Raw genomic sequence first — 18,592 nt, 5'->3', positions numbered from 1 at the left:
ACCTCCAAGAAACAAACATCCTTTAGGATATTGAAACTGACAAGACACAGCCTACAAAATCCTACGGTTCACATTAAAAGTCTGAAGGCATCGCCGTGTTCTGGATCTAGGGGTTAACAGTGCATAACGAAGCACACGCCTTAGTAAGAATTTAATTTAGCTCAGGTAGGAAGGGATGCCTTATGAGACAAACTGGCAGCAACTCCGTGCAGTGGGCAGAGAAGTGAGAATATAAAACCACAGACAATTCACTGTCTCTAAATTGCTCCCTCTCAAAACTATGGATACCTTAAAATCATCCATATCCTTTTAGCCAGAAATCCCAATTCTAGGACTGTGTTCTAACAAAAAATTGGGCAATGGCAATGGCACAAAGAGATGTGCATACTCTTGTTCACCACACTTTTGTTTACAAGAGAAAAATAAAATGGAAAAAAACATATGTCTATCAGTAGAAGATGGTTAAATGAAGTATTAGATACATAATGGAGTTACATACAGCCTCTAAAAATGCTGATGTCTCAGGTAACCCGTTAAGTAAAATGGTGGGTTTTAAACAGACCATAATCATATCTTTGAAAATCATATCTTCGTTTTAAAACAAATTATGTTTTCTATAGAACAGAAGAGAGCTAGAATAAACAATAAAATGTTAACAATGATGTTTTCTGGTTTGTAAAATTAAAAGTGATTTTTACCCTGTTCTTTATGCTTTTCTGCACAGTGTGAGGTTTTTTTTCAATGAGCATGGGCTATACCAGGACCCCTGAAAAGGCTATTACTTTTAAGACAATAGCAACAAAACCATGAAGCTGTCCAAAGTAGGGAAAAAGTTACCAGAGCTGGACAGAGAGCAGAAGTCAAATCGAAGCAAATAACCCCAGGCTCAGACTTCTGAAAGCTCAGGAGGGTCAGCATTCTTTCACTTCTTTGAAAAGCCATCTTGTACTGAGCAACTGCTCTGTTCCAGGCACTGTTCCTGGCCTTAGAGATGGAAATAAATGGCCCACATTTCCTGCCCAACGAGGGGTTTAGTCTAATTGGAGGAAAGGACACATATACCCAAATAGATGAAATGCAGTTCTTGGGGTGGTCCGACAGGAGTAGTGCATGGCTCAGGGGGTTCCCCGGAGGAAGCGTCTAGCCTGGCCAGGGTAGGGGGATGAGGGGGATGGTCAAAAAAGGTCTCAGAGAAGACACTATAGGATGAGATTCTAAAGGCGAATGGATGTTGCCAGGCAGGTACGCTTTGAGGATGGTCATCCCAGGCATGTGGGATGTGAGCAGCTGTCGGGAAGAAGAACGTAATATTTTAGGGGAATGGATGGAACATGGGGCGAGGGGGTGAGGTGAGGAAGGTAGACAGGCCCAGAGTGCGGAAGGTCTCCAATGCCCCACTGAAGCATCTGGCTTCCAACTGATAAAGACTCTGCTTGACCAAGCTTCAGTCTGGCTCCTCTGAGCCCTCTTCTCCACCGAGCCTTGACCTTAGACTTCCACATCTGTCCTTGAAGAGTCCAGTTTTAGCAAGAATCCTCCACCTTCAATATCTTATCACCCTCGAGACATCCATAGCTGATCTTAATACCTTGAATATCTGACTGCCTTCAGCAAGAATCTTCTTAGGCTGGTTTAGCAAGAAGTTCCCCGACCTTTCGTGTCTCTCCTTAGTGACTGTCCATCCACCTACCTGACCTGCTTGAACCTGTACTTGAAATTGAGCCTGATTTCTCTCTCCTGTGACCACAGTATTAACATCTATCACAATCGTCTGTCTTCCTATTTTTAGAAGTGTCAGAATAATTTTTTCTTAACATAACCTGAGGGCACCAGGGAACCTGTGAAGGGTCTTATGCTTTCTTATGATTAGTCAGTCTGACAAGAGTACAGACAAGTAACCACTGTGGGTCTTATAACAGGGTACATTTTCTGAACACCCGCTATATTCCAGGTACTTGGCACTCTTACACTCATGAGCACGTGTAAACATCAGAGGGACCCTAGAGGGTGGAGAGTGTTATTGTCCCTATTTCACAGGCCAGGAAATTGAACCTTAGTGTGGCTTAGCATGTTCTCCAAGTTCATAAAGCTAAGAAGTCACAAAGCTGGGAACTGGTCCTGGGCTGTCTGAGGCACATCCAAGTTTGGTGCTGGGGAAACTATGATAAATCTAAAAGTCTCTCAAGCTCAGCAACATTTGCAAATAACCACAAACTCAACACCTCGGTTCCTACTAAAAGGGACTTGGCTGATGTGCAGCAAACGGGTTAAGGGAGGAGCCTTCTCAGCCACAAAAACAGGACTTTATGGAAAACCTGAGAGAAGCAAGGTGAAATCGGATCTGTCAGGGAGCTTTTTTTTTTTTCAACTCAAGAGAAACCATTAGGGAGTAGGCAGCTTTGCTTGTTTAATAAGTAGACACAGGTGAGAAATCTGAGGTAGGGACTAAAGGGGACCCAAAGGTGGGGGAGGTTTCTATACTGCATGGAGGAGAAGAGCCAAAGATGCAAAAACGCTGTCGTTAAACAGGGGAGCTGGGCCAGACAAGCACAGGTGGAGGCAGAGGGAAATCCCCAGTGATGCCCAAGTTATTTAAGGAAATGCAGAAATTGGCATTTAGGGAGATTTGATTCCAGACAGGGAACAGGGGAAGACAGAACTGTCAATCAAGATACACTTACTAAGCACTAGAAAATGACAGTAAAAAGGACTAAGATGCTTAAAAAAAAAAACAACCCAGCCCAGCTCCTGCTTCTGAGAAGCTTGTAATTTACATGGGGAGGGAACACACATGCACGCACGCACACAAGCACACACACATATGTGATCACTGCAGATAAAAGGAACAGCTGATATCGCCTATAAGTAAACAGAACCTGAGATCTGCCTTCCAGATGGTTAGGAATTCCACACATAAGATGAAAAGAGGCTATTCCAGTGGAGAATGTGGTGAACAAATGCCCAAGAAATGAGGATGCAAACAAAGTTTTCAGGGACAAGCCAGAGTAAAGGGCAGTCATCTTGGGGGGCAGGGCTAATTCTGAATATGATGAAAATTACAAGGGGAATAGGAAACGTAGGAGATCGTTAGCATTTTTTGAGCATTTTCTCTACATCGAATGCTGTCTCAACCACTTCATTTGATTTCATCCCAACAACCCTGTTAGAGAATTATCTCCACTTTAAATAAGACCGAGGCCCAGAAAAGCAAAGGAATGGAGAAAAGCCCCACAGTGAGCGAGTGAATCCAAACTCAATTCTGACTCTCCCTACTGCTTCTACCAACCCTGCTCCTTCACGTAGCACCAACAGTGTGCTCATCACCACCAGGAATGGCTTCCTGTGACATATGCTAGGTTATAGCTACTGTCTTGTGTTCACTCATTCCAGGGTTTCAGAGGCTAGGTTTACAGGGAACTGCTAATTTATTTTCAGGTGATGTAAACAGCTCTGAATTTAGGGCACAGGGGAATGAAAGACTGACGTACCTCAGCACCACTAAACACCACAGTCAGTCTTCACTTAGACACAATGACTGAATAAACTCTTTAAAACTCTGGCTTAAAATGTCACTACTTTCAGGTGGGACACAAAATGGTACAATCACTTTGGAAAACTGTTTGGCAGTTTCTTAAATAAACAGTTATGAGAAGATCTAGCAATCCCACTCATGGGTATTTGTCCAAGAGAAATAAAAATTTGTACTTACACAACAACCTATATGCAAAGGTTTACAGCAGCTTTATTCATAATCATCCCAGACTGGAAACAACCCAAATGTCCTTCAACAGGTGAATGGATAAACAAACTGTGGTATATTCATATAAAGGAATACACTAAGCAATAAAAAGGAATGAACTATTGGTACAGGCAACAACAACATAAATCTCAAAGGATTACTAAGTAAAAGAACCCAGGCTCAGAAAGACACAATTTATGATTCCATTTTTATGACAATCTGAAAAGGCAAAATTATAGAGAGGAAGAACAGGTAAGTGGTTGCTGGAGGTTAAGAGAGATGAAACTGTTGGTGGTATGTGGTAGGCAGAATAACGGCCCCAAAAGATGTCCATACTCTAATCCCTGCTACCTGTGAATATGTGACTGTTACCAAGGTAAAAGGAGCTTTGCAGATGGAATTAAGGTTGCTAATCAGCTGACCTTAAAATAGGGAGATTATCCCAGATTACCTGGGTGGGTTCACTATACTCACATGGGCCCTTAAACATGGAAGAGGGAGGCAGAGGAGTCAGTGAGAGAGAGGTGCTGTGGAAGAAGAGACAGGAGAAATTTGAAGCATGAGATGGGATCCACCCACTACTGGCTCTTAAGGTGGAGGAAGGGGGCCATGTGGCTAGGACCTGAGCATGGCCTCCAGAAGTGAGAACAGCACAGCCTGACAGCTAGCAAGGAAAGGGGAACCTCAGTCCTACAACCATAGGAACTGAATTCTGCCAACAACCTGAATAAGCAAAGAAATAGATTTTCCCCTAGACCCTCCAGAAAAGAACATAGCGCTGCCAACACCTTGCTCTGGACCTTGTGAGGCTCTAAACAGAGAAATCAGCTGAATTGATGTACTTCTACCAATTGGGGGGGGGGGGGGAAAGCACAATGTGAAAGTTGAGAATTATGTTTTATTTGGGGCATCACTGAGGACTATAGCCTGGGATGGCAGCCTCTCAGACGGCTCTGAGGGCCTATCCAAAGGGGTAAGGGTGGAGCCAGAAGCTTTTACTGGGAAAAAAAAAACAAAAACAAACATGTATTTGAACATCAAAAGATTACTGCTAAACACAAGAAACAGACACCTCAAGTTAATGATTTTGGTACTTTTCTATGTATGGGAAGAAGAGAGTCTGGGCTTATCGAAATCATTCCTCTGACATACATCTTAACTATCTAGGGCCTATATCCTGCTTTCTCCATCCTGAATTCCCCTCGGAGCGCACCATCAGGGGCAGCTGCAGTGATTGATGGCTTTATGGTCACAATATCCTTTGTTTATAGAAATGGCAGGAGACATTCTTTGTCCACAGGACCTATGGAAATTGTATGATAATAAACTTGTATAGTTTTAAGGCTTTAAATTTGTGGTAATTTGTTCCAGCAGGAACAGAAAACTAATACAGCACAGCTACACAACTCTATGTATTTTTCAAACCCCCTACAATAGAACTATACACCCCAAAAAAGTGATTTGACTCTGTGTAAATTTTAAAAGAAAACATGCTTGCTTTTAAAGACCATTACTATGGACAAAAAGAAAAGTTATAGCCATATTTCTTCATGTCTTCAGCCCATAATCTCCACAACCATAACTCAGGCTTGGAATTTGATCTCTGTCCTGGCCCCTGCCTTCCCCCAACCCCATCCGCTGCCCAGAACTAATCTGAGTTCCTACAGGCGGAGGCCACTTTCAACACCAGTGACCGGCTCAGGGTTTGCGGCTGGTGTTTCACTTTGACTTTCAAACCAGTCAAAACTTACATTGCCACAGAGGGGAAGCACCCATGGTTAACAAGACCGGCTTTCCCAGGATGGTAAACAAACTGAAATGTGACAGTCCATTTCGAAGAACCTTACTGAGAACTCTCCAAGACGGAGTTCCATCAATACAGATGCATCAAAACCGATCAGCAGAGCTCAAAGTAATGGATGACTCACCCAGATTTTTAGCAGCTAATGGAGGAGGATTCTGAGAAATGCTGTAAATCCAATATTTTTCTCTGAAGAATTAATGTGGGGTCCCCCACCCACACCCTCCGCTTCCAGCTCACCACCAGCGTCATTATCTCTCCTAATTTTTAACAAAGCCAAATACAGTTCTTTCCCAATTTTCTTATAACACTGAAGTATAGTATATGCTTTCTTACCAGGCCTGCTCAAAGGAATAGCACATCTCTTTTAAATTGTTTTTTAACTACTCCACACAGCCTACAGGCAATTAAAAGTCCATAAAATCAGTTAAATATACCAAAGACTTTCTAGACTCAACAAACAGGTCAATAAATATTAAATGCCTTCTATGGGCAAGGCCCTGGGAAGTGCAAAGAAGCAAAAAATGGATGGGCCTTGTCTCTACACATGGCTTACAATGTCATTAGACATACGATCAAAATTAATAATAATCTAAGGCAAAAAAAAATTACGAGATCATATACAAAATAAATGCTACAGGAGTTCATAGTGGGGAGAGACTGTGGCTGGGGCAGTCAGGGAAAGAAAGTTCTGCACAGGAGCTGAAAAAAAAATGCAAGAATGGTAGAATAATCCCTCCAAGACAGGTCATTTTCTTAAAAAGAGAACTCTAGAAATTCTACCTGCAAAATCTCCCCCTTACCATACATCTCCATAAGAACTGAACAATATTGTGAAGGAAAACAATGACCCCAGTTTCAAAAACAAAAAGAATTTCTGGGATTCCGAGTTTGGGCTCACAACTAACGGCACAGAAATTTATTCTTCACTTGTCTCTGTTGTGAGTGAAGGGGACTGACATTTGTAGATGGCTCTAGGCTTCTTTGGTCATCCCCACAATCTGCACCCCTGCAAGCGAGGAAGGGAGTGCTAAGGCAGTCTCCACTGCCACCTGCCCTCCACCACGTGGGCTGGTTCCAACTGAATTCACTTGGGAACCATTCTACCCAGTGTACAAAGCATGATACAGGTTGCCAGAACTGTCACTTCCTTTAGTTACACATTATTAATGAGGAATGGAAAGGGTCCCAGCACATGCCAACCCAAGTTCCAACACCCTTCAGCATCTGACAGTCTTCTGTTCTGTGCCACACTCACCAAAAGATGTGGAAAAGAATATTCAGAGCAGCTCTGTCCATATTAGCCCTAAAGTGGAATCTACCCAAACAGTTCACTGGATAAACAAACTGTGGTACATTCACACAATGAGATACTACAAAACAAGCAGGATGAACAAACTGCAGTTTCACGCCACAACATGGATGAATCTGACAAGCACAATGTCGAGCACAAGAACTCACACACAAAAGTGAACACACTGAATGGTTTTATGTATATAAAGCTTAAAAAAAAAAAAAAAGACAACTAATCTATGGCATTAGAAGCCAGAATAGTAGTTACCCTGAGGCAGAAGGAGTTACTGAATGGGAGGGACACTAGGGGGACTTCAGGGGTCCTGAAAATGTCTGTGTCTTAGTCTAAGAGGTGGTTATAAGGGAGTGTTTACTTTATAAAAAATCATCAAGCTGTACACGTATGAAAACACTTTTCTATATGAATGCTTTATAGCAACAAAAATGTACCTTAAAGAGAGCTGAAAACTGTTACATTAAACGATTATAGTAAGAAGATCCAAATTTTCAGTTAACAGTTGAAGAGCTGTTGAAGAATATACATGAAGACATGTATATTCACATCCACAATCTTTTGTTTGATATACTTATTTTATATGGTAACTTTGTTTTATTCAATCAATAACATATGTGCATGTAGATGGGAAATAAAGTAGTGTCATAAAATTAAAGGATAACCCTAAAATTAAGGATCTCTGCTTTGCACACAGATCAGAAGGGATGACTTATTACTCTACTTCATTAGTCCTGGGATACCACTCTTAGAAGAGGGAGAAAGAGAAGGAGGAAGAAGAGGAGAAAGAAAAAGGAAGAACGAGGAGAAGAAGAGAAAGAAGTAGTAACTTTAGTTTTTCTTTAAAACCTCTGAAAAAATATAGCATCACCAGAACATGTTCTAGTGCTGCACATTTGTAAAACATTGTTACAAGACAAGGGGCAGGGACTAGATGTCCCCAGTAACTCCCACTCTATCTAAAACCACAGCCTGGCTTAGGACATAGCAAATCAGACTGTAGGCTGATTTTAGCTTAGAAGTGTAACCCAACAAGCTACTATCTGCCCCATGTACTGGCCATAGATATGTCACTATCCTGTGTCCACCATTAACTATGGAATTTTCCTCCTCATCAATAATTGTAGCATACATCTTTTCTTCGACTTAATACTAAGCAGAGAGAAAATCCCTCTTTCCTGCCCTCTTAGGTCAGCTCTCAGGATGACCGGCCATCCACATAGCATTTGGAGGTCAGGGTTTCCTGATGACTGTGAAAATGGGGAGAAGAGGTCGTCCATCAAGAGGAGCTGCATTTCTTAGGAAGGTACAAGATGAAGCCCCGAGGCCAGAGCCTTGCCTGGGTTCCCCTGGGGTGGAGAGCACCTGCCTACTGGTTCAGCTAGAACCTGCTAGTCCCCAGGGCCCTTCTCAGGGACTGCGGCACAACCTTGGGGAAGATGCTTTGGCCGGCAAATGTCGGCCTCTGCTGCATGAGAAAGGCCAGGCTGACTCCGGCAGACACCCTAGGTAAATTGTCACCTGTCAATCACTTGACCTAAATACACCAGCCACTGGGGGAAATGGCAGGGAGGGGGTTAGTCGGAGCATGCTCAGTAATAGGGATGACATCACTTAATCAATGCTGAGGCCGGGAAGGCTGCATCAGCAGCCTCGAGCAGGCTGCCAGGAACGTGTCAGCGGGGATCGGGAGGCTCCCATTAACTCGGTCCCTCCCCACGCGGCTCGCATACAAAGAGGGCACCATCAGCTACACACGCTGGGGAAAGCTGAGGGGGAAGGGCGCGGGAAAAAAGGCTGGCTTTTTTCGTTTGACATATTTCTTTAAGAACTAAAAACCAATGGTATTCCCTCCCCCCACCAGCAGCTCCGCCGCAGAAAGCGAGCCAAGTCTGGGGAGGGGAAAGGGGTAAGGAATGTGACAAGGAGATCAAGAGGGAGGGGGAGCCCCAGCCACACAAAGTAACTTCTTTGGGCACAGAGGCTATTTGGCTGAGCTCGGGGCCCCCAGCCCCACACATGTGGGCTCACAGCCTCCTCTCCACCCAGCGCGAAGCACATCCGCGAAGAGGCTCTGCGGACACCAGGTGGGGGTCGCCCCATTGGGGAGGAGTCAGCCCTGAGGTCCAAGGAGGGCAGCCTGGGTTGAGAGGAAGCAGGAGGAGGCATACGAGGCCTCCCGGGGACACCGAGGCCACTAGCGTCCCCCCAACCCCCGCCGCCCGCGCACAGCAAGGTGAAACGCCGCGGGAAGCCCTTTCTACACCGCGGTGGGAGCTCTGGGCCGAGGCTACTATTTTTCCAGTACCTTTTTTACTTCTTCTTTTGCCAAGATTGGGAGAAGAAGAGGCAAAGTGTTCGATAAATCGAACCGATGCCTGGAATCATTTGTGGGTTACAGAGCTCATAGTTCAAGGGGCGCCTGGGCTTGAGGGTAACCCAAACACACTACCCACGCGGCGTGGCCAGGGCGGGGAACAATAGGCCCTCCCAGGCCCCCACCCCAATAACAATGGCGGCGCCGAACCCTTCCTCGCCCCCCACCCCCACCCCCGCTGCCAGGGGCCCTCCCCGCGGCCCCCAGGAGACCCTCCACCCGCCCGTGAGGGAATTACAGGGTGGGAGGGAGGGGGTTTCTCGACAAGTTCACCCTAGAGGGCTGCCCCGAGGGGCTGTCCGAAGGGGCAGCCTGAGCATTTCTGCCGGGTCTGGGGCGTTGAGGGGCCGGGCTGCGGCGCGGGGCAGCAGGGGAGGCCAGACATCCCAGCCACTTACCCCGATCACCACGGTCTCATCGCCTTTAAATTTGGGGATGAATTTGTCCCCGCGGAGGATCTCTGCTTCGTTGAGTGGCCGGAACCGGCACATCACTTTGATGCTGCATTCGGCTGGATCCGCCATCTCGGCCGGCGGCAGGGAGGGGGCGCGGGGATGGGTGGGGGGCCGGGCTTCGGCACAAAGAGGGAAGTGGTCGAGAACCGCACCGCCCGCCCGCAACGAGGCCACCTCCTGCCGCCTCGGACGAAGCTTCTCAGCAGGTCATCGCGAACTCCGCGGGGTGGGCTGCTACGGCCCCTCAAAGACCGAGTAGGTGGGCAGTCTATCAGCCTTCGACCCAGCCGGCTGTAAACCTGCCTGCCCTGGCCCTGCCCTGGCCCTGCGCTGCGTCCCAGGCCCACCTGCCCGCGACCACGAGGCGGGCAGACGAGGCGATGCGCAGGGAGGGAGCCTCTCCCGGCTCAGACCTCCCGGGCTCCTGCGAGCTCAGCCATCCTGCATCAGCACCAGCGAGCTGGGCCACCTCCCGGTCCCGCCCCTTCGCCCTGCCCTCCCCGGCCCGCCTCGGGACGGTGACGTCACTGCGGAGCTCTGCCCCGCCCTTGCCCGGGCTCCGCGAGCCGAGCATACTGGGACTTGTAGTCAACGCACCTGCACGTTTCGGGGACAGCGGTGGTGCCCTGGGTGCCACCTCCGAGAACCTGCAGGTCAAGGCTGGCTGGCCAAGTCAAGAGCAGGATGGATGTCATATCCACTATGCCCCGTTAAAATCTCTATAAATAACCAGGTCTGTATCATCTCCTTACATCTTTTCATGATCCCAAAGGAGAATCCCCTCTTAAGACGGTGTCCAACCAGTGATGGAACATTTTTTCTGTGCTCAACAGTTTTTAAGGGTTGTGAAGAGATGGGTGGGGGGATGATATTTGCATGACTATTTGAAGCCAGTAATTCCTTAAAAATGCTTGTACGTAGGTAGCAGTTCATACATATTTGGAGTTAGGGACTCCTTTAATAATTGATGGAAGTTAGGGATCTTTTCCATAACAAAAAGCAAAGACAAATAAACCTTTGCACACCTACAAATTTTTCATGCGATTTCAGAGGGTTTGGGGACAATTGAAGCCTGCTTGTAACTCCCAGGTTAAGAACCTCTTAATCACTGCTAACTATAGTACAGTTTACAAAACCTCTGCCTAATGCCTAATTTTAATCCTGTAGCATAAACAGAATATATGCAGAATCAAGTCCAAAGGAGTCTGCAAAATACATCCAGGTCCCATGAGCAGATTTCTGCCTACTTATTGGCCTCATCTCTGGGGCTTCTTGTCTTGATGTTTACACTCTGACAAACACCAAACTACCTGTAGCTTCCTCCATTGAAATTCACTTCTTGCTCTGCCTGCTTCCGATACTTTGTTTAAGCATTTACTCTCCTGGAGTCTCGCATCCATGCCTCTTCCTAAGTATGTATATTAGGGCTCCTACTGTGGAAAGTGATAGAAACCCAACTGGAGCCACTGAGGCAAAAGGAGCACTTATCAGAAGAATACAGATTGATGTTGCTTATTAAAGAAATGATTAAAAATCAAGCCAGGGAATAGGCAAGCTACCAAGACTCTACCTCTGGTCTCTGTTCTCTCCTTGTATTGGTCTCACTCTTTCTCTCTCTAGATCATTCCTCCAAAAGTCAAGAAACCCAGCTGTCAACAGTTCCTGGGGTTCATTCTTCAATTTCTACCATTAGGTAAGGATAGATGTTTGTTTTGAGATTTAGTTTAAAAATAACCTAGGGAAAGTCTATGATTGGCCTGGAATTGTGTTCACATCTACCCCTAGACTACTCAATCAGAGTCAAGGACTTTGTAAGATCATGCAGGAATCCCATGGTGGGAAGTTTCCCAAAAGAAGAGGGAGGTCAGTCTCAAAAGAAGAGGGTGGGGCAGGGATGGCAGAATAATTAGATATCCACTCTTCCTTTCCAGTACTACGTTTTCCTCCAAGACTCAGCTCAACCTTCCCTCCTTGGGAAGCCTTCTCTGACTCACTAAATACCGGCAGAGAGTAGGTGATCCTCTTTGTTGTCCTCATAATCTCCTGTGTTCATCTCCATCTCTGCAATGCACGGACAATGATATCTGCCTCATCTTTATGTCTCTAGCACTTAGCACACAATAAGCAGCATACTGAGCAAGGAATCCAACCTAGGAGGAAGCTCTACTAGGGTGAAAATCCCAGCTCTGCCATTTACTGGATGTGGGACCCATGGGAAGGTGTTTAATTTCCTTAAGACTGTTTCCTCATCTCTATCATTGGAATAATATCATCTCATAGAGTTTTTGAGGGATTTAGAAGAAATAATGCTTTTAAAACATCTAGCATGGTGCCTGACACATATATGGTATAAACCTTTGAAAGTTAGATATTATCATTATAATTATTATTATTAGGTAGTGAACAAATGATGGTAAAACATGTAATTTATTTAATTAATTTTAGGAACACATCTGTTGCTTAAATGTAGTGTACCTGGGAATACAGGTTCTCTGTCTAGCTGAGAAGACAGATCTACAGAAATCAACTTTTGTAAACTATTGTGAGTAGTACCAATTTGACTTCCTGTCCTCAGATACAGTGAAACTAGGTTTTAAAAGGCCCAAATGCCACATTTTCATCTGTTTTCACCTTAGTAGTTCTCAGGCTCCTACCGTCTTCAGTGGTCAACTTTACAATATACCGGAGAGGGCAGTCAAATCCCCAGTGTCCCTGAGCCTGCGAGAGGATCCCAGAACCTCACACATACCAGTTTGTCTGAGACGATCAGAATGTGGTTAACCTGGGGTGGGGAGAGGCCTGACTGTCTGTCCCTGGGTTCACTCTTCATTTATTCATCCACCTATCCATCCATCAATGCTTAACTGAACAAGTGACATTTGTGACCACTATATATATTTAGGTTTATTAAGTGAACTCAAGGGGGCAAATATAGGACCCCCACTTGAGAGAAAATTGTAAAATAAGTCATTACTCACAGGTATCTTAGAAACAAGTCAGTACAGAGAGTAGAGTGCCCAGTGGTGACTGAGAGGGCTGATCTAGCAGATGGGTGAGGTAGCATTCAAAAGGGTTAAAGAGACACCAAAGCACAGACAACAAAAGAGAAAATAGATAAACTGAACAACATCAAAATGATACTTTTAAGCATCAAAGGATACTATCAACAGAGTGAAATGGCAACTCACAGAATGGGAGAAAATATTTGCAAGTCATATATCTGATAAGGGATTGATAGCCATAATATATAAAGAACTCCTATAAATCAACAATTTTTAAAATTTTGTTTTAAAAATGGGCAAAGGACCTGAGTAGACATTTCTTCAAAGAAGATATCCAAATGGCCAATAAGCACATGAAAAGATGCTCAAAATCACTAATCATTAGGGACATACAAATCAAAACCATAATGAGATACCACTTTACACCCATTAGGAAGGCTTTTCTAAAAGAAGGAAGGAAAGGAAGGAAGGAAGGAAGGAAGCAAGCAAGCAAGCAAGCAAGCAAGCTATGAGGAAGATGCAGAAAAAATTGAAACTTCTACACTGTTGGTGGGAATGTAAAATGGTGCAGCTGCATGGAAAATAGTACTGTAATTCCTCAAAAAATTAAAAATTGAACTACCATATGATCCAGAAATTCCACTTCTGGGTACATACCTCAAAAAATTGAAATCAGGGGCTCAAATAGATATTTGTACATTCAAGTTCATAGCAACATTATTCTCAATAGCTGAAACATGGAAGCAACCCAAGTGTCCAAGTCATCTACGGGGAATGGATAAACAAAATGTGGTACATACATACAATGGAATATTATTCAGCCTAAAAAGAAAGGAAATTCCTACACATGCTACAACATATATGAACCTTGGGGACATTAAATGAAATAAGCCAGACACAAGAGGAAAAATACTGTGTCAGTTCTACCTATAGGAGGTACTTACAGTAATCAAATTCATAAAGACAATAGAATGCTGGTTGCTGGGAGCTTGGAGGTGGGGGGAGAATCAAGAGTTATTAATGGGTATGGAGTTGTAGTTTGGAAAGATGAAAAATGGTAATGATGATTGCATAACAATGTACTTAATACCACTGAACTGTACACTAAAAATGATTAAAATAGTAAATCTTATGCTATAAAATATAATACGAATTTTATTTATTGTGATATAGTTTACCATAATTTTTTAAAGAAATTTTTTGTTGGTGGGACTGTAAATTGGTGTAGCCACTATAAAAAAAAACAGTATGGAATTTCCTTAAAAAATTAAAACAAGAACTACCATATGATCCAGCAATTCCACCTCGGGGTGTTTATCCAAAGGAAATAAAATCCTTGTCTCAAAAAGATATTAGTACTCTTGTGTTTATTGTAGTATTATTTACAGTAGCCAAGACATGGAAACAACCTAAGTGTTCATCAGCAGACAAATTGATGAAGATGTGGTATATATACAATAAGATATTATTCAGCCATAAAAAAAGAAGGAAATCCTGCCATTTGCAACAACATGGAGATTGAGGGCATTCTGCTAAGTGAAATAAGTCAGACAGGGAAAGACAGATACTGTATGATCTTACTTACATATATATGGTATATATATGAAATATATATATGAAAAATAGATACATATCAGATTTGTGGTTATCAGATTCGGAGGGTAGGGGAGCAGTGAACTGGATAAAGGCGGTCAAAGGTACAAACTTTCAGTTATAAGGTATAAGTTCTGGAGATGTAATGTACAGCAAGGTGACTACAGTTAACAATACTGTATTGCATGTTTGATATCGCTAAGAAAGTAAAGCTTAAAAGTTTTCATAACAGGAAGGAAAATTTTGTAACTACGCATAGTGAGGGATGTTAAGTAAACTTATTCTGGTAATCATTTCACAATATACATGTATCAAATCATTATGTTGTACACCTAAAACTAATACAATGTCATATGTAAATTATATCTCAATTTTCAAAAAAGATAAAAAAAAGTAGAATAGAACTACTAGGGGCTGATGGTTGAGGGAAACGGGGAGATGTCAGTCATGGAGCACAAACTTCCACTTACAAAATGATGTAATGTACAATATAGTGATTATAGTTAATATTGTACTACAAACTTGAAAGGTGCTGAGAGAATAAATTTAAAATGTTCTCACTACAAAAAAGAAATGGTAATTATGTGACATGATGCAGGTGTTAGCTAACATTATAGTGATAATCATTTTACAATATATAAGTGTATCAAATTAACAAGTTGTATACCTTAAACTTACACAATGTTTTTCATCAATCATATTGCAGTAAAGCTGGAGAAACAAACAAACACATTAATAATAAATTTTCACAGGGCTTGAGGAGTAAAAAGAGGAAGAGAGATGTTTGAGTCACTGGGGTTAATTCCGTGACATCCACTCCATCCCTCCCTACTGTGAAGCCAGAACACAGTATGGAGAATTGCCCCCAGCTACAGGGATGGGCCTGGGTTAGTCTCAGCCAAACATGATCATCCCATCCTCAGGGATAGGCAGGATGACACCAAGGAGATAAGAGGAAAAGATTGCCAAATTTTTGGAAAGAAATTCTATTTCCCAAACTTTCCGTCCCCAGTTAGAGGATAACATTCAACACCAATTGCTACTGTAACATCCTGTGACTGCACAGAGAACAAGACTTAGGATGATGCCAAGCTGTGGACAACGGAACCAAGAGACCAAAAATCCTGGGTCTCTGATCACATGATCGAGTCACTGAGATTCAGCAACCCAAAGCCCACCTTACTCTAGACTTCTTTCTGGAGCCAGCAACCTTGCCTGTTCTTTAAATCAACTTTCTGTGACCTGCAGCTGAAAAGATATTAATTGATACTGGAAGATGTTGAGGGAGGAGAGCAACAGACACAGTCTGGAGGTCAGGTTAAGTTTACGTGTCCAGAACAGCAAGGAAACCTATGTGACCAAGTGAAATTAATAGAGATTACGTCAAGAGGCTAAGTGAAACAAGTCAGAGAAAGACAAATACCGTATGATCTCACTTATATGTGGAATCTTAGAAAAACAAACCAAACTTGTAGATACAGAGAACAGATTGGTGGTTGCCAGACTGGGGGGCTGGGGGTGAAATGTGTGAAGGGGGTCAAAAGTTACAAACTTCTAGATATAAGATAAGTAAGTTCTGGAGATACAATGCATAGCCTGGTGTTACAGTTAACAATACCATATTGTATATTTGAAAGTTGCTAATAGAGTAAATCTTAAACGTTCTCATCACAAGAAAAACCCCTCTAACTATGTATGGGGACAGAGGTGAGTAAACTTATTGTGATCATTTCACAATATATACATATATCAAACTGTTATGCTGTACACATGAAACTAATACAATGCTGTATGTCAATTACATCTCATTTTTTAAAATGTATTTACTTTGAAAGAAAAGGAAATTGAACTTAGAAAGTCTTCCTGAACAGCTGTCTGCTCTCTGAGGCTGTCGGTCCCCCTGTTTTGGTACCTGAGCATTTGCTGCCTTTTAGTGACATCCCTATTGTTGTCAGTTTCTGTTCTCTAGTTCTTTCCTCTTCACAGTTTTTTCTTCATGTTAAATGTCTTGTGTGTATGTCCTGCTCCCTTATCTATGTTGTTGGGATCATGTATTATTTATGTGCTTGATAAGTAGTTTCTGGGTGATCAATCCATGTCCATCATGGTCATGACAATGTCAAGGACAAATGAATGAATACATTAACCTGGAAGTAATGGCGTTGCATGGTAGATGAAGCTTTGGGCTCAGGACCTACATTTTTCATTCATTTTACTGCTAACACATTCCGTGACTTTGGAAAATAATTCAACTTCTCTGAATGATTTTTTTTTACCCCATCTTTGGAAATGATGCCTAATGTATTATCTATTCTGGATAAATGAAAATTGAAAGAGAAATATGTGAGAAAACTGCTTAGAAAGAAAGCCTGGGAGAGGCTGTAACAAGATTAGGGGAATCACCCGTTCCAAGAACACATGAGAAGAAGAAAGAAAGATATATATTAACATGAAGTTAATTATTCCAAGGCTTGGCATAATGCCAAGCACAAAGTAGCAATTCAGTAAATGTCTTTCATGCGTTCATGCATCATTCACTCATTCATTCAACAAGTGTAAATTTCCTGTTGCAGCAACAAATCCCAGAGGGTCCCTGTAAATGAATCATCAGCTTCAGGGAATGATCAAATCCTACTGCCCGGATTTCTGCTCATGGTTAAGTTAAGAGGTGTGGCATGCTCTTCCAGGACAGCATCTACTCCACTCTCCTCCTTCCTGACCCAGCAAAGCCTTCCTGAAGCTGGAATTTATAGGTTCTTTGAGGATAGTTAATGAACTAAGGAATTCAGCCACTAGTGCAGGGAAGGGGCCTCAAACCGACCACAAGCACCCCAGCCACAATTCCTTCTGACTCATCCACCAGCAACACTTCTCAGCCCTAAAACATCGTTGTTGAGATGAGACAGAAAATAAATAAGGAATTATCAGGATCATTCAGGCAACAATGAACACTCTCCCTTTGACTTGCTGGAGCCTGACAGAAATCAAAGCAGAAGCACGTGACTGCCCCACCCCTACTCCTCTTCTCTCCAGAGTGATCAGACTCACTTCCTGAGCACTCTGCTTCTCTCTTCAGCCCAGTCCTAGAGAGCTGTTTCTGTCCCAGTCTCTACTGCCACTAAGAAGTGTAAATGGAAGCAATTATCTGGATTGTTCAAGGGAAAAAAGCCTCAGAAATCCTTCTGCCTGAGTGATCCAGGTAATTGCTTCCATTTTCACGTCGGCTCCCCATCTTCTGCCCTCACTGGGATGGCCATTTAACTCCAGCTCTGGGGGCTGCAGTTTCCAGTGTGGGCTTAATCATTTCTGACGGCCTGAGCCCAGCTCCATTCCTATAAGTACAAAAAATACCTGGCCCTGATAAAGATTAAAAACCAAATGAAAGGGTGAAAACTGTTTTTTATACTCGTTTGTTTGCTTGCTTGTTTGTTTGTTTGTTTCAGGGGGAAATTAGATATTTATTTAGTGGAGATACTGGGAATTGAACCCAGGACCTTGTGCATACAAGGTCTGCACTCTACCACTGAGCTATATCCTCCCCCAAAAAACAGTTTTTTTAAAGTGGTGAAAAATCCCTTTAACGTTTGCAAAAATAATCTATTGTTATGGAATAGACAATCGGGGATGTCTTTTAAAAATTTGCACCTCAGTTCAAGATGTCCAGATAACCCAGCTCAGTGGGTAGGAAGCCGAGACCATCACCTCCTTTTAACATGACGTTAGCTGATCTGAAGGAGAAAGCCTGTTCTCTTCTAGGGGAGCTGACACATTGACAGAGATTTATTTTACTATTAAATAACAGAGATTAAATTTAGTATTAATTCTTTCAGAAAAAAATCCAGGGCTCTGGACGACTAAGATGGAGAACCACTGAGTCTGAGGAGGAAGAGGAGAGGAGAGAGGAAAGCCAAACTCTTGTGTCCTAGTGGTGGGGGTAGGGGTCACCGTGAGTGAGCACTGGCCAGCGGGGTACCAGGCTCCAGGCCGGGTTAGGAGCCGAGATGAAGGGGGTGAGGGGGATGGGAGCCCCTGCCCTTCTCCCAGCTGACTCAGTACAATCCCCGTGTAACCTGGGCGTCAACCATTCCCTCATCTTCCAGCAACTTTGTCTAAGTTCATCCCGGCCCCACTTGGAGACAGAATCCAACATTGTTCGTGCCTCTAGAAAGCCACTCTCAGGAAAACATTAGGAAGTAATGTAAACTTCACTAGAAATGTACCAGGAATCACAGATGAGGGATTTCTATTGCACATCCCACAGCAAACAACTTAAAATCACTGCTAAATAGACTTCACGTCTCCAAAGTCCCATCTCCATC

General features: G+C 43.4%; 1 protein-coding gene across 1 annotated transcript in view; it reads right to left on the bottom strand.

The window, feature by feature from the left end:
• Positions 1-10,168, bottom strand: part of KIF5C (kinesin family member 5C) — a 147,162-nt gene extending 136,994 nt beyond the window's left edge. The window contains exon 1 of the mRNA XM_032479416.1: positions 9,622-10,168. Within this exon, the coding sequence (XP_032335307.1) occupies positions 9,622-9,747 (126 nt within the window). The 5' untranslated portion in view covers positions 9,748-10,168. The remainder of the gene's footprint in view (positions 1-9,621) is intronic.
• Between the last annotated feature and the right edge of the window lie 8,424 nt (positions 10,169-18,592).

This window comes from Camelus ferus, chromosome 5, assembly GCF_009834535.1.
Source record: "Camelus ferus isolate YT-003-E chromosome 5, BCGSAC_Cfer_1.0, whole genome shotgun sequence".
NCBI classification, from domain to species: domain Eukaryota; kingdom Metazoa; phylum Chordata; class Mammalia; order Artiodactyla; family Camelidae; genus Camelus; species Camelus ferus.
The sequence above is the reverse complement of the archived record's forward strand: the minus strand, read 5'-3'. Positions and strand labels throughout refer to the sequence as shown.